The 20,874-nt window shown below is 42.0% G+C and overlaps 1 protein-coding gene across 2 annotated transcripts in view; it reads right to left on the bottom strand.

Annotated features, from left to right (window-relative positions):
- unkl (unk like zinc finger) overlaps nt 1-20,874 on the bottom strand; it is a 32,100-nt gene continuing 11,226 nt past the window's right edge. Inside the window, exons 3-16 of one of the 2 annotated variants that reach the window (XM_056288536.1) lie at nt 15,195-15,371; nt 14,416-14,549; nt 13,864-13,999; nt 13,638-13,755; nt 13,457-13,541; nt 13,198-13,364; nt 12,549-12,737; nt 8,894-8,941; nt 5,458-5,635; nt 5,249-5,338; nt 4,832-5,068; nt 4,164-4,351; nt 349-606; nt 1-156 (exon numbers count right to left, since the gene is read on the bottom strand). In XM_056288536.1, the coding sequence (XP_056144511.1) occupies nt 1-156; nt 349-606; nt 4,164-4,351; nt 4,832-5,068; nt 5,249-5,338; nt 5,458-5,635; nt 8,894-8,941; nt 12,549-12,737; nt 13,198-13,364; nt 13,457-13,541; nt 13,638-13,755; nt 13,864-13,999; nt 14,416-14,549; nt 15,195-15,371 (2,161 nt within the window). Of the gene's footprint in view, nt 157-348; nt 607-4,163; nt 4,352-4,831; nt 5,069-5,248; nt 5,339-5,457; nt 5,636-8,893; nt 8,942-12,530; nt 12,738-13,197; nt 13,365-13,456; nt 13,542-13,637; nt 13,756-13,863; nt 14,000-14,415; nt 14,550-15,194; nt 15,372-20,874 lie in introns of both variants that reach the window. The other variant, XM_056288535.1, reaches the window with a different exon arrangement.

The raw sequence follows: 20,874 nt of genomic DNA on the forward strand, positions 1-20,874 counted from the left end.
TCACCACTTCAATATTTTTGTTCTACAGTAGGGACATTCTGTTTTACTAGGCGCACAGTTCTCACAAAGTACATAATGTTGGCAAGGCTGCAGAACGATGCAACGATCATGCTTTTGGCAAACTATACATTTCTTTGACTGTAGCTGATAAATTACCTGTTTGAAGGGAGGAGAAAAGAATGAACATTAGTTGCAACTCAGGAAAAGGATCGTTCATGCACAATTGTTTCAATACATGCATGCCCGGAAAGGCCCAAGTTCTGAGTGACGGCCCTGGTCAAAACGTCGGTGTGAAAATGATGGGAGATGCTACGAATGAAATGCCGTGTGTGATCTAGCCTCTCTTACCCCGTCAATGAGGTCTAGGTCACTACGCAGCTGATTCTGGATGGAATGGAGCTTCGACAGGGGCAGCTGGTCCAGCTCTCCATAGCTGCGTAGGAGTGGCATCCTGGGGGTGCGGCAGAACGCATCAAAGTCTCCCTGGAGCTCTTTCAGCTTGCGCTCTGTCTCCTCCCATTTCTGCTCTGCCAGCTGTCGCTCCACCTCGGCGGATTTTGCTTGCTCTTTTGCCTCATGAGCATCTTTCTGGCAAGCCTCAAAAGCCTGGAAGAAAGTGGAAAGAAGCAACGGGAAAACAAATATGTTATTTAATCAGTCAATCAAAACTTTAATATAGAACATTTTACACATAAAAATTGAATTTATTTTGCACGAGAACAAGTAAAATCACAAACATGTTATATTAACTATACAGAGAACATGCATCAATAGAGAAAAATATTTATATTGTATTACATACTCAGAATAATACAGCACTACAGTGTGTGTGTAGACTCCACAAAGCAAAGGATGAATACAAACCCTGGTTGAGGTAAGAGTGTGTATGTATGCATGTTTAGGAGTGTGCTGATGAGAATTGTTGGAGCCAGAGACATAGCTCGTGTTAGGGAAAGGGATTTTGGGTTTGAATACTTAAAGCGATTGGTGCTGAAAATACCAATATGGGGACCTGCACAATGAAGTGAGTATCATGATCCTCTGTGGAAACAGGGGCGGGCAATCTTATCCAGAAAGGGCCGGTGTGGGTAGAGGTCTTTGTTCCAACCAAGACACACCTGTGTCTCCTAATCAAGTTCCTCAGCAAAGCCTCTACTTGTTGATTAGTGGGATCAGGTGTGTAACTGCTTAGTTGGAACAAAAACCTTCACCCACACTGGCCCTTTCTGGATAAGACTGCCCACGCCTGGAAGAGGAATGGGGCAAAAAGTGCACTAGAGCTGTCCTTGGAAAATCCTTTTTTTCCCCAAGCTCCTAATATTCGTTCTAAATTAATTACCCAATAAAATAAAATCAAGGCCTAAGACAGATGACAGACTATGGATCACAACGGTCACCTGTTCCCCTTTTACAGTAACTGTGACAGCCTACAGCTCTGCAAATTCAGAACAAAAAACGGGCAAATGGAGAAAACACATGCATCAATCCTACAACACACAACATTTCAGAAACAAGCTGCAAACTGACAAGCAAATTTAGGGAACACATGCACTGGAGAAAACATATGTATTAATCTGACAGCACACCTGCTGCAAAGTCACAAAACACATGCAAATGCAAAAACGCTGCAAAAAATTCACACAAAACAATGGAAGTGAGTTAAAACATGAGGGAAATGTTTTAGGATAATTAACCTGAAACACCCAGTGGAACATGATGGGTGTTTCTCTTGGTGATTGCCAATAGGTGTCAAAAGGCTGCAGACTACCACATGCTTCCTCCGATACATGTGGAGTCGCCAGCCGCTTCTTTTCACCTGACAGTGAAAAGTTTCGCCAGGGGGACATAGTGCGTGGGAGGATCATGCTATTCCTCCCAGTTCCCCCTCCCCCCCCCTAACGGGTGCCCCCACCGACCAGAGGAGGCGCTAGTGCAGTGACCAAGACACATATCCACATCCAGCTTCCCACTCCCAGACACGGCCAATTGTGTCTGTAGGGATGCCCGACCAAGCCGGAGGTGACACAGGGATTCGAACCACTGATCCCTGTGTTGGTAAGCAATGGAACAGACCGCCACACCACCTGGACGCCCACCAATAGGTGTTCTTGTCTGTACCGTGGTTTTATTTTAATGAAAAAGAGAACAGCAGAGTACTGAAAGGAGGAAAATAAAACTATTCCAGTGGCGGAGATTCTTATTGTGCGTAAGCACGAAGGGAAATGGAAGTGGGGAGTAAAATTTCAGTAAAACACCTGCACACATCTCATCCACTTTCCAAACTCATTGGTTTATAAAGAATAATATGCTACGCCACACGACAGTAAAAATTAGGCCTCTAGTCTCCTGGTCAATTGGTTGGTCGATATGCTCTCATCTGACAAAATTCTCATTGGTCGGACAATCGCCGGCTTACTTTCATACGGAGAAAAGCGCTACATCAATAGCCTTCCAGGATTAATTCATAATTTTTGGTGGCGGAAGGGACAGACTACCTGTGAAAATGGGGGTTTAGACCTATTTTGAGCTTATTGATGATTAAAAATCTAAGTGGCTGAGCCCCTTTCTGTTATAGGATTTTTATGTAGCCTAAATTGTTCTCACCTTGAGCTAGTTTGTTTAACAAATGTTCTTTTTAAAAATGGACTTGCCTTTTTGTTTTTGGAGTAAAAGTTTTAGGTTAATAGGCTATTTTGTGTTTTTGAAATCACACCCGTATAGCTCTATGTTCAGAGTCGGACGTCACACAGTGCCAGCTAGAACAATAGTGGAGGGTGCTTTTTATTATTATAAAATAAGAAAAAAAAAAAGGAAGAATGCCACTTTATTTTGTCATTGTATTCTTACAATGAATGTTCTCTGCATTTAACCCGTCCTACTGTATACAAGCAGTGGGCAGTTGCAGCACCTGGGGACCAACTCCAGTTCTTCTTTCCATTACCTTGCTCAGGGACACAGACAGGAGTATTAATCCTAACATGCATGTCTTTTTGATGGTGGGAGGAAACCCGAGCACCCCGAAGAAACCTACGCTGACACGGGGAGAACATGCAAACTCCACACAGAAAGGACCTGGGACGGCCTGGGGTTTGAACCCAGGACCTTCTTACTGTGAGGCAACAGTGCTAACCACCGTGCCACCCTTCTATAAAAAAAAAAGATAGAAATAACTATCTTAAAATTATTTTGCATATTCCTCAATAGTTCTTGTGCTGGGATAACAAGTTGACATAGTTACTACATTTTCGAACTCATATGAATATTGGCAGAAGCATGCCATGCTGGTCAGCTCAGTCTGTTGTTATCATTTCAGTATTAGGTTAAAATAATTTAATTTGCTGCAAATACTAGCTTTTTGTGCTTACTTATCATTCATTTAGGCTAATAAGGCTACCAGGTAGAGTGCACTCAGCACACTGTGGCTGATTTAGTTAATCTAGAGATAATAACGTGCAGATTTTTTTCGCCCCACAATCAATTGATTGGTTGAAGAGTAGGTACAATTTCAGTTGACCAAGATTTTTTTCGGTTGACTACAGCCCTAGTAAAAATACTTTGTATAAAAACTCCTCGTGTAGCTGTGGAGAAAAAAACAACAACAACAAACTACTCAAATACAGAAATTATGTTCAAATACAAACCTGCCATATGAGTATCTGAATATTCAAGGCCAGCCCTACTGTGCACTAATAAAACCATGATACAAGGCTAAGATCATTGAACTACATTTGTTTGCCTTCTGCCACATAATACATTTTAAAGTGAAACTCTTCTACATCACTTATTGAAGTCTCAAATATTTTTTTCAGACACTGATGATCCAACACATAACATTACCTATGACAAATAACCATCTATGCCTGCCACCAAGACCGAAACACAAAAAGCTGCAAAGGGCCATCTTTCAGTTCATTCCATTTTGAAAGATTGTTTTACCGCTATTTGGAAAGACAGTGAAGACAGACAGGAAATAAAGGGTGGAAAGAGCAGGGAAGACAGACAGAAAGGATTCACAGTCAGCTCTCAACACAGGATGCTGGGATCAGCCTTCATGGCATGTGCCTATCTGGTTGAGCAACCTGGCACCCTCTATCAATTTATCATTATATGATACATAAAACCTTATGATAGGAGATGCTGTTGGAGTTCAGGAGGGTGCTGACCTGTTTGACCTGATGCCAGGCTTCCTCCCATTGTTTGATCTTCCTCTTGGCCTCGTCCAGCTCTCTGAAAAGGCGGGCCAGATCAGCAGTGCTGGTTGTTGAGGTGAGGCTGCTGAATACTGGAGATGGGCTGGGGGAAAAGCTGCCACTTACAAAGTCCCATATGTTGCCAGTTCCTCCATTCAAGCCTAGGTAGATGAAGGGAGCGGATTACCCTTAAGAGAAGAGACTAAAGGGCCAAAACTATGGCCTCATGTAGAAAAGCAAAGAGATGGCATTCAGAGAAGCATTTCTGATGGTTAACCCAAAACATTTAAGCTTTCAAACGCAGATGCTTTTCATTGGCATTCTTTTTTTAGTTCTGACAAACTGGTAGTTATAGAAACAGCTTGGTTTCAATAGTTCAAATACTTCCAACACCTTTCTCAGTTATATTGACTGGATTTTATAACAGATTTTGCTTCAATGTGTAATCTCGTCCCACAGAGATCAAAGATGGTGCCGCAGACGACGGTCATGGTGTTGCTCCGACCTGATTTTTCTTGTCAGCTTTTAACAGTAATATTCATGTCCATGTGTCGGGATGTTGAACATCCCACCAAGACAAATTTCTAGTTTGCACAAACTGACTTAAGTGCGAATGATTAGCTTAGGGGGGGTTGACTTACCCAGGGAGTTCTGGGAAGAGGAGGTGGGTGTTCCCAGGATACCGTGCTCTTGTTTAGTCAATATGGCAGGGGGCTGATTTGGCTGGGATACCATTCCTGACAGCAGGGACTGGGAAAGAGACTGGGAGAGGGAACTCAGAGGGGAGGTGGAGAGGGAGGAGGAAGAATTAAAGGAGGAGGATCGCGCAAGGGAGCCGGGAATGTTGACCGGAGCAGATCCAGCAAGCAGCCTTTGACCTACAGGGAGCAAGTAAAGCATTTTCTTTAATTTTTGAATATAAAACTAGGACAGCTTACATGTGAAAAAGTGCTTAAATAATATTTTAAGTCTGTGTATAAAGTTAATGTGTTTCTTATGTAAACCATGCATGCAATATAAATAAAGTTTGACTGATTAAATAACCTAGCTTCTCTTACTTGCTAATCCTACATTGTTTTCTTGATCTTCTAGCTCTTTATCAAGAGACGCAACATTAATGTCACTGAAGTTCAGGTCAAGAGCAGATCCTGAAAGGACAGAATAAAACAGTTAACTGTAAAATACACACAAATTAAAAAATAAAATAGTCTGGACACAGTGGATTGAAATTAAGCAGATTAAGAGTTGGTTTTGCATCTGTACTTACCTATGACAGATTCTACTGTATTGCTCCCTGGATAGAAAGGAGTGGCTTTCGCGTTCATGGTTGATAAGGTGGTGGGTGAGGAGCTGTCTGAACCAATACTAGAGGCTAGACTTGATGTTATACTTGACGTAATGCTTGATGCCAGAGGGTTCACTGCAGAGAACGTTGTATTTTGTGTCTAAAAGGAGAAGCATACAGACAGTGACTCTCTTACCAAAGACATTAATCATTAACCAGCAGTCAACCAGGAGGAAAATGTACACCTGTTAAAAAGATTAAGTCAAGACAGACCATTTCTATGACTATAAAAAAAAAGTATGGCATCACACACAGCACGTGTTAATGGTAAATCCATCTCAAGACTAAGGTCTCAATTTCACTTGTTGTCATCTGTATATGCTCTCAACGACCAGATGACGACCTTTGATTTACTCATGGTGTATATCTGTCTATTCACCATTTGCATTGTCTGCATTGTGATCAGACCATACAATTGTGGGATTAATGAAAAGCAGACAAGCAGGGGGCAGTAGGAGGCAGAGTTTGGAGGTGATCTTAAAGTGGCAGTAAACAACCTTTTTGCTTTAGCTTATCATTAAGAAGTAAATGTTGATTGCACAGTGTAATGGCTACAGAATATTGACACCATTGGTGTTTCAGTTGGTTCCTAATAAGCCTTGCTTTCACCATGCAATTCTGTCTGCCACCGCGTACGATCTCGCGGTAGCCAGGGTTGGAAATTAGCAACTGCCAAATGTGGGTGATTTTGTATAGTGGCGGTGAATTTGATCAACCTACCTGCCACAGTGGCAAGTAAATAAAAGTAGTATATACAAAGCAATTTATGACATTCCACAATGCAGATTGAATTGGGAGTCCGCTTGTTTCACTCGGACACTTTAATGAGGAGACACAGGCATGCACATGCGCATAGAACGCTATCTAGCCACCAAGGGTTAGAAAGAATCCCCTCAGGTCAAGTAGCCCAGGCTAACGTAGCACACAAAAAAAACCCCAATGTGGCGTTACATCGCAGTGGTTAAGAGGTCTGCAGAGAAAACCTCCCTGGAGGAGACACAGCCAAAGATCCAAGAGGCAAAGGTCAAAATATGCCCCCCCCCTTTTTTTTCTCCCCAATTGTATAATTGTACCTGGCCAACAACCTCACTCCTCCAAGTTGTCCTGGTTGCTGCTCCACCCCCTCTGCTGATCCAGGGAGGGCTGCAGACTACCACATGCCTCCTGCAATACGTGTGGAGTCGCCAGCCACTTCTTTTCACCTGACAGTGAAGAGTTTCACCAGGGGGACGTAGCATGTGGGAGGATCACACTAGTCCTCCCAGTTCCTCCTACTCCCCCCAAACAGGTGCCCCGACCGACCAGAGGAGGCTCCAGTGCACCGACCAGAACACATACCCACATCCGGCTTCCCACCCGCAGACATGGCCAACTGTGTCTGCAGGAACCCTGGCCAAGCCGGAGGCAACAGGGGGACTCGAACTGGCAATCTCCGAGTTGATAGGCAACAGAATAGACTGCCACGCCACCCGGATGCCCCCAACTACGTTTTTTCTTTGTTGTTTTTTTTTTTTTAAATGAGAAGTAGAGAAAAGCTCAAAATGGAGAGTCCCCTGATTGGTTAGTTTACAAGAAGACAAGCCAAACAATGTTCTGTTCGGTATGTCATCAACATGCTTCGGCTTCCAATAAGACAACTAATACTTTCATTGTTGGGACTAATAACTTAATATTGGAAGCGATAAAAGACCACAAATTATCCAAATGCCACATCCAGGTAAAAAAGACAGTAAGGTGTACTATGTGTGTGTGTGAGAAAGAGAGAGAATGTCAGTATTTTCCTTAAGATTTTAACTATTTACCTTGTGAAATAAAATAGCCTATTTACCTAAATAATCATGCTTGAATATTGTAGCTCTAATTGTACTATTTTTCACATGCCGTGAAAACAATTGCAGTTGAAACAAAAGTGGCTGGTAAAAAAAATGAGTGGCTGGTAGATTTTAGAATCCACCAGCCACAGTGGCAGGTGGACCAAAAGTTAATTTCCAACCCTGCTGGTAGCTACCGGTAGCTATCTCCAGTAGCAGAAACGGCGGATGATGGAACAACTGAAGTGACACTGGAAACTCTACCCAGTGAGAGAAAAAGGACCCCGTTAACAGAGCAGGCAAACAAGGTGAAGAGGGAGAGTGATAGAAACAGATGTAAGACAAGAGTGAACCTTGTACAAGCATTTGCTTGATGGAACAAGCTCCTGTGTTGTATCGAACTCTGTTTCCCCATCGAGATCCGTTTCCCCCCCTTGCAAGACAAAAGCGTTTGCTATCAGTTACGATTAGCTTAAGGTAAGTGTTAGGTTAAGCTTAGGTTAGGTTGAGGTTAGGGTTGAACTCTGGTTAGGGGGAAACAGATCTCAACAGGTAAACAAAGTTCGATACAACACCTGGGACTTGAGAGGGTTCCAAACCAACATTCAGTTGGCATTCTTTCTGCTGGATCAGTAAGTAACACAGCCTGCCTTCTTATTAAAACTACTACTGGATGTTTTACTCTGGCTTCATCATAGCACTGAGATCAGTGTTTCTAGTTCAAATTGGGATTCTTATGGTTGTTTCTTGCTTTGGACAGTAGGCAGGCTGCTAATAAATGGAAAGCAAACTCGTTGTCTTTAAGACAGGCACAAACAGTAAAAACACTTGAAAATGCTGGGGGGAGGGGGGGTGTTAAAAGTTGTCTACAGCCACTTTAATTTTGGAATATATATATATATATATATATATATATATATATATATATATATATATAAACACGTACAGAAAGTGCACGTCCAGCTCTCAACGCCAGCACTGAAAAGTCATTTTTGGCACAATTGTATTTGCAGATGACAGCATGCTGAAGTTGTATGATAACTGTCTGACTTGATCCCAATGTAAGCAGGACCTCCTCAAAAGGTGGTATTGCAGATCTGATCACATTGTTATTGCAATGAGTGCTGTGCACAATCGCTTGTGTTTTTCCTAATACAGATACAGGTTGCATCTTAATACTAGCTGTATATAGTGCTTTTGAGTGAAAAAAAGGTAATGTGCAATGCTCTAAAACAGGGGTGTCAAACTCCAGGCCTCGAGGGCCACAGTGTCTGCAGGTAATTGTTGCAACCGTGCACTACACCACCTGATTTAACTAATTAGCTCACCTCCTGGATCAAGGAGGGAAAGGAACTAGTTTAATCAGGTGGTGTAGTGCATGATTGCAACAAATACCTGCAGACACTGCGGCCCTCGAGGCCCGGAGTTTGACACCCCTGCTCTAAAAGGTCAATCATAAGGTTTCAACAAACAAAAATATTTCAATCAATAGTTATTACTAAGCATCCTTTCAGAAATGACAAAAAGCAATCAAATTTAAAACAAACCTTGTCTAGGTCCACCAGTTTTTGATCCACCTGTCCCTTATTCTTAATCTGAAAATGAACGAATAACACAAAACACGGTATATTTCAGTGATGAACTTCTAAAGCAATTTTCCAAGTAGTATGTGTTTACACTGGAACCCATATCAACTAAAGCCCTCTTTTTACACATGCTAATGTAACCTATGAAATCCTGGGACAAAAAGCTTACCCTTGCCTGCATACATATATATATATATATATATATCGTCACCTTCTTAAAGTAATGGCCTAAGTCATATTTTCAAGTTTTTCAAAAAACAGAATAAACTGAAACTAAAACAAAATTTGTCAGTTTATTCTGTTTTTTGAAAAACTTGAAAATATGACTTAGGCCATTATTTTAAAAAGGTGGCGATATATTATATTATATATACACTACCGTTCAAAAGTTTGGGATCACCCAAACAATTTCGTGTTTTCCATGAAAAGTCACACTTATTCACCACCATATGTTGTGAAATGAATAGAAAATAGAGTCAAGACATTGACAAGGTTAGAAATAATGATTTGTATTTGAAATAAGATTTTTTTTACATCAAACTTTGCTTTCGTCAAAGAATCCTCCATTTGCAGCAATTACAGCATTGCAGACCTTTGGCATTCTAGCTGTTAATTTGTTGAGGTAATCTGGAGAAATTGCACCCCACGCTTCCAGAAGCAGCTCCCACAAGTTGGATTGGTTGGATGGGCACTTCTTTGAGCAGATTGAGTTTCTGGAGCATCACATTTGTGGGGTCAATTAAACGCTCAAAATGGCCAGAAAAAGAGAACTTTCATCTGAAACTCGACAGTCTATTCTTGTTCTTAGAAATGAAGGCTATTCCATGCGAGAAATTGCTAAGAAATTGAAGATTTCCTACACCGGTGTGTACTACTCCCTTCAGAGGACAGCACAAACAGGCTCTAACAGGTACTATTTAATGAAGATGCCAGTTGGGGACCTGTGAGGTGTCTGTTTCTCAAACTAGAGACTCTAATGTACTTATCTTCTTGCTCAGTTGTGCAACGCGGCCTCCCACTTCTTTTTCTACTCTGGTTAGAGCCTGTTTGTGCTGTCCTCTGAAGGGAGTAGTACACACCGGTGTAGGAAATCTTCAATTTCTTAGCAATTTCTCGCATGGAATAGCCTTCATTTCTAAGAACAAGAATAGACTGTCGAGTTTCAGATGAAAGTTCTCTTTTTCTGGCCATTTTGAGCGTTTAATTGACCCCACAAATGTGATGCTCCAGAAACTCAATCTGCTCAAAGAAGTGCCCATCCAACCAATCCAACTTGTGGGAGCTGCTTCTGGAAGCGTGGGGTGCAATTTCTCCAGATTACCTCAACAAATTAACAGCTAGAATGCCAAAGGTCTGCAATGCTGTAATTGCTGCAAATGGAGGATTCTTTGACGAAAGCAAAGTTTGATGTAAAAAAAATCTTATTTCAAATACAAATCATTATTTCTAACCTTGTCAATGTCTTGACTCTATTTTCTATTCATTTCACAACATATGGTGGTGAATAAGTGTGACTTTTCATGGAAAACACAAAATTGTTTGGGTGATCCCAAACTTTTGAACGGTAGTGTATATATATATATATATATATATATATATATATATATATATATATATATATAAACATACGTACAAAAGTATTGGGACACACATCTTAATCATTGAATTCAGGTGTTTCATTCCGACCCATTGCCACAGGTGTATAAAATCAAGCAGCTAGCCATGCAGTCTACATTTGCAAACATTTGTGAAAGAAATGAGTCGTTCTGAAGAGCTCAGTGAATTCAAGCATGGTACTGTCATAGGATGCCACCTTTGCAATAAGTCAGTTTGTGAAATTTCTTCCCTGCTACATATTCCACGGTGAACTGTAAGTGGTATTATTGAAAAGTGGAAGCGCTTAGGAACAACAGCAACTCAGCCACGAAGTGGCAGACCACGTAAAGTCATACAGCGGGGTCAACGAGTGCTGAGGCGCATAGTGTGTAAAAGTCGCCAATGCTCTGTTGACTCAATAACTGCAGAGTTCCAAACTTCCTCTGGCATTAACATCAGCACAAAAACTGTGCGCCAGGAGCTTCACGGAATGGATTTCCATGACCGAGCAGCTGCATGCAAGCCTTACATCACCAAGCACAATGCCAAGCATCGGATGGAGTGGTGTAAAGCACGCTGCCACTGGACTCTGGAGCAGTGGAAACATGTTCTGTGGAGTGACAAATCATGCTTCTGTCTGGCAGTCTGATGGACGAGTCTGGGTTTGGCGGATGCCAGGAGAACGTTACCTGCCTGACTGTATTGTGCCAACTGTAAAGTTTGGTGGAGGAGGGATAATGGTATGGTTGTTTTTCAGGGGTTGGGCCAGGCCCCTTAGTTCCAGTGAAGGGGAAGCTTAATGCTTCAGTATACCAAGACATTTTGGACAATTCTTTGCCTCCAACTTTGTGGGAACAGTTTGGGGAGGGCCCTTTTCTGTTCCAGCATGACTGTGCCCCAGTGCACAAAGCAATGTCCATTACGACATGGTTGGGTGAGTTTAGTGTGAAAGAACTTGACTGGCCCACGCAGAGCCCTGACCTCAACCCCATCGAACACCTTTGGGATGAACTAGAACGGAGATTGCGAGCCAGGTCTTCTCGTCCAACATCAGTGCCTGACCTCACAAATGCTCTTCTGGATGAATGGGCAAAAATTCCCACAGACACGCTCCAAAATCTTGTGGAAAGCCTTCCCAGAAGAGTGGAAGCTGTTATAGCTGCAAAGGGGGGACCAATTCCACATTAATGCCTATGGATTTAGAATGGGATGTCATAAAAGCTCCTGTAGGTGTAATGGCCAAGTGTCCCAATACTTTTGTCCATACCATATATAAAGACCGACAACCACATTATTTCAGCATGAGCTCATCCTGCTACAGAGCAGGCTTAACTCCACCGAGACAGCTGCAACATTTATGGGTTAACCATAGAAGTCTACAAGATTAGCACTGGGCTAACTGGTCAGGATGGAAAAATTGTGCCAATAGGCAAGTTTGAAAATCACAAATCAAAGGAGCTCAACCACAAAATTGAGCATGCTAAATAAGGGGTTGAACGGGAACGTATAAAATACCCATTCGTTATAAAGGGAAACTTCAATTAGATACAGCAGTTTTTTTCCCTCAAGCAAACTGCATCCAGACATAGAATTTCTGATAAATAAAAATGGGCATGACCTATTCAGGAGGCAACTCTAAATGCATTATGAAGGGCCTCCTCAAGCATACAATCATTTTTGATAATGAATCATTAGAGGCACATATTTTTACAAATAAAACAATCAGAGAAACATGCTCGATTTGTACATATTCCACTTAAGCCTCTTTTCAAGTGGCAAGGAAAACACTTAACACCTGAAACAATCTATAAACAGAGACCATAGATGAGACAGGTGCAGGATTTAGGAAGACATTTGAAAGAAAAAAAAAAGGATTAAACAATACAAATATCTAAATTAATGATAATGACTGACTGAATTAAATATTGACTCATGAAAAAAAAAGAGTGATGAAAGAGAGACCCCCTTAGGCTGTCTATCGTGGTAGCTTTCCTGATACTGCAGAAAGCAGACTGTGTACCTGATCCTCACGTTCAAAGCCCGGAGCTTTAGGATAGTTAGACGTCAGAGATGACACACTGGATGTGGTGGACTCTGAACATAAACTACCATTAGTTAAGGGTTTGGGCCTGCCGACGGATCCCACTGGGGATAACAAACTGTTGCTTCCTGAGCTTGGCGTTACAGTTGGGCTATTAGAACATGAAACCTGAGGGAGAGAAGTGCAGAGCATCCTTAATGAAATGATGTTTCCAAACGGAAATCACTGGTGCTGAATGGATAGAGAAAATTAAAGGGTGCCTGTGATGAGCATCAGTCAGGATCATAATCACTATTTAAGTATGCTCTTTGATTTACCCATCTGTCTTTAAGACATGATTTCTTCAATACTAAAGGAAATTTAAAAAAAAAAAACATTAAGAATGACACACTGAGATGTTAAAAAAAGTAAATAATGGAATGATTAAATGTGTAAAAAGCCCACACAGACAGATAAATGCTGGTAAAAGCCTGAGAAATACCAGCTAATTCAAGTAGTTACATCTTTGCAACTTTTCACAAACTATATTGTGTATATTTTACACAAGTAAAACCTTCCAATTCAATTTGTGTGGGTTCCCTTTAAAATTTGAAGGGCAGATATGGTAACAGAGGTCTGAATAACATACACTTCCTACTTGGCCATTGCTGCTGGTCACACTGGTGGTGGCGTTGCCTCCACTGTTCCATTCACTGCCTGGACACTCTGAATACTGCTGAGAGCTCAGCTGGCTCTGTGAACCTGACTGAATCGCTGTTAGTAATGAGCTCATGGTTTCCTCTGTAGAGGGAATTCCTGGAAAGACATTAAAAAAAGCCAATTTTTACATGATACATGAACAACAACTCAGAAATTACAGGAAGAGTATTGAAATGTTGGCAGCGTACTTTCCACGTGTGCGAATGCACAAAACGGTCCTCGGGGACAGTATCCAGTTTGCCTCATGTCATTGCATTTGGTGGATTTGTAGATCTAATGAAAAAGAAAAGAGTTGGTGCAAAATGGTGCAGGTGTACAGCTGTACTGATAACTGAGGACACTGGGCGGGAACAAAAAGCATTTACTCACCTCAGGGTGAAACTGCTGCTCGGTGCGGGAATGACAATACTGGCAACTGTCTCCGCTTTCACACTTGGAGGGCTCACCCCACTCATCCCCATGTTTCACATTAGGGCATGGGGTTGACCTATTGGATTATCCAGTAGGATTCAAGGTCAGTCGCACACACACTGAAAGAACATCACTTGATTTTTAATCAGTATCGCTTATTTTCATGTAATTAGTCCCAGCTCACCTGTACTTGAACTTGCGCGGGTTTCTTCTTCGGTCTCGACTGTTGTGGTAGTGGGGGCAGGCATACCCCTGTCTGCATAGTCTTGGAGGCTTGGTGCATTGATCCGTTTTGTAGTTTGCTAATACAAAATTGGTATCTGCAAGTAAAAATTATTCCTGTGCCATTAGACTTGTTACCGTGGGGCCAGTCTTATGCTGGTGTTGCTTCCTACCAATACTGTCAAGAACCGGTAATATTGCCTTTGGTGAAAGATGGTAACTGTAATTGACCTGAAGTAACGTTGAATTTTAAACCAGACAGCAGCATCAGCAACACCGACTCAATTACACCGTCTTTGATTAGTCATCTGGACATAAGGTACATTGTTGTGCAGCTTTATCCATTTAACTAGTTGTTAAACATCAGCACAGGAGCACTCATATACACTTTTTTAATATACACTTAATGATTTAACATATTTGACGGTGTTGACAGCCACCCCACTTATGCCATCTAACTGAACTTGTTTGTTGCTATTAAAAGACTGTTGGCAGCAACATGCTCATTACTAACCTTGCCATCTGGGGTCTTCCGTAAGTGTCTTCTCAATCATGGCTTGGCTGGCCAGCACACCTGGCTGAAGGTCAGGGATTCCCTCCCCTGATCCCAACTGTCCATTCTGGAGGGCCTCCTGTGCTTGGATCTCTCTGTGCACAGATACATCTTAGTCCAAACTATGCCCCCATTTACACTTGGCATTAAAATGTGTCTTGAGTGGCAGGATAGATCTTCAATTCTGCTTAGTCACATAAAAATCCAGGTGGAAATGCACCCAAGACTTATTAAGGATAGATTCTAACTCAACTGCGAGGTAGTCTTGAGAGCGAGCATTGTGGCTGCAAGTTGGATGAGTATAAGTTAAACAGGTTCTCTCACTGGTTAAAAACCTTTCAGGAAGAGGATTTATCTTAGTTCTCTATGATTATATTACATAGGAGCACACATTTATGTCAAATCTCTAGCAACAACTTCAAAGTAACCTTAAAAACATTACTCATAAAAACCTATTGATCCATTGACTGATTAAACATTTCTGACACTGGGGGGAACTGGAACATGAGTACATTTTGCCTGTTATGAAATTATATGTAGTAAAATATCACTGTTTAGTACAACTCTGTTCCTCAAAGTAGAATAAGAATCATGTGCCAGCTGTTTTCAGGGTATGACCTTCAATGTAAGTGACAATGCAGTTACCACCTGTTTTAGCTGAAATGTTTATACCCACTTGTGCCTGACATGAAAAATGTTGTGCAGGGAAGGGCAAAGCTATTATTTGCTTTGTGTGTCACCTGATGTCATAGACTGGGGGTCGGAGATCATGTGGGCCATGGGCAAAAGCACAGTGCAGGCCATTCTTCACACAATGTCCACGAGCATCTGTCTCATGGATGCAAGTGCCTGTCTTGTAATAACGCAGATGATACTTTCGTTCTGTGTCACCAGTGGTTCGGTGTAAGTATGGACAGCTAAAAGGGCAAGGACATGATACAACAAATCAAAAGGCATGTCAAGTAATTAATCTTAACAAACATGAAAAACTTCAGTAATAAATAACAGACTAAAGGACCAAACATGGAATACTTCTACCTCCCCAAACCAGGCTTACAGCTGTTCAGAGCGGATGGCGACACTGAGCTCTCTGGCGAAAGGAAAGGTGGAAGTATTTGTTTTATATCAACAGTGGCTGGTGTAAAGATGTGACAATGATTCTGTAACACTGTTCTCCTGTTCTGGAAACTTTTTTTTCCATCAGCTGTAAACCCTTCTACTCCCCCCGTGAGTTTGCTTCATTCATTCTGTCCGGTGTTTACATTCCACCGCAGGCCGACATGCAGGAGGCACAGTGCATGCTCCCTGACCAGATACTGTGTGTGGAGCGGACAAACCCAGACTCTTTCGTTATTGTCCTCGGTGACTTTCACAAAGAGAATTTCAGCCATGAACTACCTCAATACCATCAGCTGATTAAATGCCTGACCAGGGAGAACACTTTAGATCACTGTTACACTACAATCAATAGTGCCTATCACGCAGTCCCCCGCGCAGCAACGGGATACTCTGACCACATCATGGTACACCTGATTCCTGCATACAGGCAGAAATTAAAAACTCTCTAAACCTGTTGTGAGGACATCTAAATGGACCAGTGAAGCTATGGAGGATCTTCGCGTGTGCTTAGACTGTACTGACTGGAATGTTTTCAGGACTGCCACCAACAGTCTGGATGAGTACACTGGGACTGTGACGCCTTATATCAGCTTCTGTGAGGACAGCTGTGTACCATCATGCACCAGGGTTAGTTACAATAATGACAAACCCTGGTCTACAGCTAAACTCGGACAGCTAAAGTTAGAAAAGGAGGAAGTGTTCAGGATTGGGGACAAGGTCTGGTTTAAAGAGTAAATGCAGGTTTAGCTAGGCAGTGAGAGGTTAAATGACTATACTCTGATTAACTTCAGCAACAGTTCTCAGAAAACAATTTGGCCCCTCTGTCTGGAAGGGGCTCAGACAGATCACCAACTACAAACTGACAGCCCCCCAGTCCACTAATGACTTGTGCCTGGCCAACAAACTGAATGAGTACTAATGTCAATTTGAAAGACAATGGGTTAGTCCTGACACCATCCCGTGACTCCATTTACCAGCTCCAGATCCCCCCCCCGCCTCAGCGGGGGCCCGGGCTTCTCCACAACTGCCCACCTTGGAGGCCCCCTCCTCGCCATCCCCAATGACAACTCTCTCCATCCTGGAGAGGGACATTAACAGGCTGTTCAAGAGACAGAACCCCTGCAAAGCAGGTGGACCAGATTCTGTCTCTCCCTCCACCCAGAAGCTCTGCACTGATCAGCTCCAATGTTCACAGACATTTTAAAACCTCACTGGAGACATGCCACATACCAGCCTGCCTCAAGACCTCCACCATCATCCCTGTCCCCAAAAAAACAAGGCACACTGGACTCAATGGCTACAGACCCATCGCCCCAACCTCTGTGGTAATGAAGTCTTTTAAGTGCCTTGTACTGTCCACCTTAAAACCATCACCAACCCAATCCTGGACCCCCTGCCGCTTGCCTACAGAGCCAACAGGTCTGTGGACATTATAGTATACATGGCGCTCCACTTCATCCTCCATCACCTGGACTCTGGGGGAACCTATGCCAGGATCCTATGTGTGGATTTCAGCTCTGCCTTCAACACCATCATGCCAGATGTGCTGCAGGACAAACTCTCCCAACTGCACGTGCCTGACTCCACCTGCAGGTGGATCACTGACATCCTATCCGACAGGAAACAGCACCATTTCCCCTCTACTCTTCTGCCTGTATACAAACAGCTGCAGCTCCAGTTACCAGTCAGTCACGCTCCTGAAGTTTGCTGACAACACCACTCTCATTGGGCTCATCTATGGTGAAGATGAGTCCTCCCAGAGTTGGGAGATTGACCATCTGGTGTCCTAGTGCGACCAAAACAATTTGGAGCTCAACGCTCTAAAGACAGTGGAGATGGTTGTGAACTTCAGAAAAAACACACCCCCGCCCGCCCCCATCACCCTGTGTGGCTCCTCAGTCGATACTGTGGAATCTCCCTGCTTCCTGAGCACCATCATCACCTAAGACCTCAAGTGGGAGCTGAACATCAGCTCCCTCACCAAGATGGCACAGCAGAGGTTGTACTTCCTGTGGCAGCTGAAGAAGTTCAACCTGCTACAGCCAATGATGGAACAGTTTTACACCGCAATCAGTGAGTATGTTGACATGACCACAATAAACCGTAACTGGGAATAATCCGGTAATGGTAATAATCCAATTCGACGTGTTTACATGCACTTTAGTAATGCGATAATCGAAGAAAACGGGTTTACATGATTCAGTCAATAGTTGGATTTCTTTCCAAGTACATGAACTGTTATTTTCAAAACTTCCTGTCAACATGGCGTCGCTTACTATGGCAGCTCCGCCGGTCAGGGCTTTATGTGGAATTTGTTGCAAAACATGAAAAAATACTGCTCTCCTTCTTTGCGTTCTGCATATGAGCAGAAAACGACGAGAAGCATTTATACAGCAAGCATCTGCCATTGGTCTAAGCAGCATAGCTCTTCCTCCACTCCTACCTAAAACTCATGCTTCACTGGATGTGCGTTAGGAGTAAGGACTGGTGGGAGAGAGTGGTACTCAAGGAATTCTCAGATCAGGAGTGGAGAGAGAATTTCAGAATGTCTCAAGAGAGCATTTGTGCAACTATGTGATCTGATGAAGGATGTCATGTTTGATTAACTGCATCCGCTTGCGTTTTGACAACATCCCTTTTTTTATTTTACATTTTTACACATACGCATATGTAAAACAACGAAATAAACCAGATTTACGGTATACATGCGCCGAATAAAAATGAATATTGGTCAAAAAGCTAGGCGTGTTTATCGGATTTTTCATAATCTGATAATGGCCTTTATCTGATCAAGTATATCGTATTATGCTGTTTACATGACCACTTGAATAATCTGGTAACTCCATAAATCCGATAATGATCAGCTTATTAGTGTGCATGTAAACATGCTCATTGAGTCCACCCTCACCTCCTCCATCACTATCTGGTACACTGCCAAGGACAAGGGCAGATTGCAATGTATCAGTCGCTCTGCTGAGAGGGTGATTGGCTGCAACCTGCCAGCCCTCCATGACCTGTATGTCTCTAGGACACTGAGGCGAGCAGGAACGATCATAGTTGACCCTTCCCATCCAGGGCATGGTCTTTTCAACACTCTCCTCTCACAAGAGGTTAAGGTCTATAAAAACCAGAACCTCATCCCACAAGAAAAGCTTCTTTCCCACAGCAGTAGGCCTTTCCTTTTTTTTTAAAGAGTTTCTCTAAGGAACATAAATAGAAATGATAAAGTACAAAAGACCAAAAAAGGAAAAAACAAAAACAAACATAAACAAGAACTAAAACAGCAATGAATTAACAAAAGCACAGCATTATCTCTGCAGCATTTGTGACATTAATGATTGTAAAGTCCATTAACACATCATCAGTCCTTGAAGGAGTCAGCAAGTGACCCATTCTACAGCTCAAACCTGGGAACCAAAGAGACGTCCCTAAATGAATAATCTTGGTACAAACAGCTAAACATCCAGAATCTACTCCCGTATTTTCACAATGTGTGTCTGTGTGAGAGTCTATAAACGGCCAAACTAAAGCACTTGGGGCCTTGATTCTTTTTGGAGGTTATTGGGGATGATCAGGGGCACCTATAAAAAAAAGCAGAAAATTAAAATTATGCATAATTATGCATAAATATGCAAAATATGCATTTTTCTAAAAATGGCTAAAAACCACTTTTCTCGGCATTTCAGATGATTCTGAGCATCTTTGATTTTTTCACCTATATAAAAAAATTCCTGGAACTTAAATGTTTTGGCATTATGCAAGATATGCATTTTTGCAAAAATGCACTTATGATCCTAATTTTTTTTGGAGGTGGTAGGTATTGTTCCAGAGAGGACCAGAAACATAGCAGAACATTAAAATATAATTATAATAATTATGCATAATTATGCAAAATATGCATTTTCTAAAAATGGCTAAAAACCACTTTTCTCGGCATTTCAAATGATTCTGAGCATTTGGGGGGAGGGAGTTGGAGTGGGGGGGGGTTTAGGGGCAGGGGGAAGGCGGTTAGCTGGCAGGATGAAGAGGAGGGAGCTTTAGAAGGGTGGATAACCAAACCGCTACATTGTAGCGGGGTTCTTCTAGTCTACTCCTATATTTTCGGAATGTGTGTGTGTGTGTGGTGTTAGTGTAGATAGCGGGACCGAAAACTAAAGCACTTATGATCCTAATTCTTTTTGGAAGTGGTAGGTATTGTCTCAGAGAGTAAGGGAAAAATCCCAGAAAAATAAAATTATGCATAATTATGCATAAATATGCATTTTTCTAAAAATGGCTAAAAACCACTTTTCTCGGCATTTCAGATGATTCTGAGCATCTTTGATTTTTTTCACCTATATAATTTTTTTTTTCTGGGACTTAATGCATTTTTGCAAAAATGCACTTATGATCCTATTTTTTTTTTGGAGGTGGTAGGTATTGTTCCAGAGATGACCAGAAAAATAGCAGAAAATTATAATATAATCATAATTATCCATAATTATGCAAAATATGCATTTTCTAAAAATGGCTAAAAACCACTTTTCTCGGCATTTCAGATGATTCTGAGCATTTGGGGGGAGGGAGTTGGAGTGGGGGGGGGGGTTAGGGGCAGGGGGAAGGCGGTTAGCTGGCAGGATGAAGAGGAGGGAGATTTAGACGGGTGGAGAACCAAACCGCTACATTGTAGCGGGGTTCTTCTAGTGACTTTCATATTTTGGTGTTTTGCTTTGGGGCAAAAATGCATCGACAGAGATTCCATGACATACCCTAATCAGGCTGGTCTGATAAATTAAATAGATGTGAATATTCTTTACCAGGTTCATTTAGGGAAGCATTTTTGGGAATGTTTTTGCTCTATATGCTGGTGCTTATATATATACATATATATATTATCCACTTAATAGAAAAGAAAGAACAGAACAAAGGAAAAAAATATGTACAGGTAGGAGGTGATTTTTTTCTTTACAACATAATCATCGATTTGTGAAAATAAAATCAGGGCTATGGGGTGCTATGTAGTCAGACCATTTTTTCCAGTATAAGGCTAATTGTTCCAATTTATGATTGACAGATGCCATTATCCTCTCCATTTTATAAATGTCCATTGTAATTTCCATCCATGTGTTTAAAGTTGGGCTCTCCTGTGATAACCATTTCCTGGTAAGTCTTTTTACTAGCCAACAGCAGTATATTATCTCCTTTCAACCATTCTTGGGGTATATACCCAAAATATATGGTCTTACTATCCAGGAGTATTTCACATTTAAAAATGTCTTGTAGGGCATTGTGTATCACTCTCCAATAGTCTCTGATAACAGG

This window comes from Lampris incognitus, chromosome 10 (genome assembly GCF_029633865.1).
Source record: "Lampris incognitus isolate fLamInc1 chromosome 10, fLamInc1.hap2, whole genome shotgun sequence".
NCBI classification, from domain to species: Eukaryota; Metazoa; Chordata; class Actinopteri; order Lampriformes; family Lampridae; genus Lampris; species Lampris incognitus.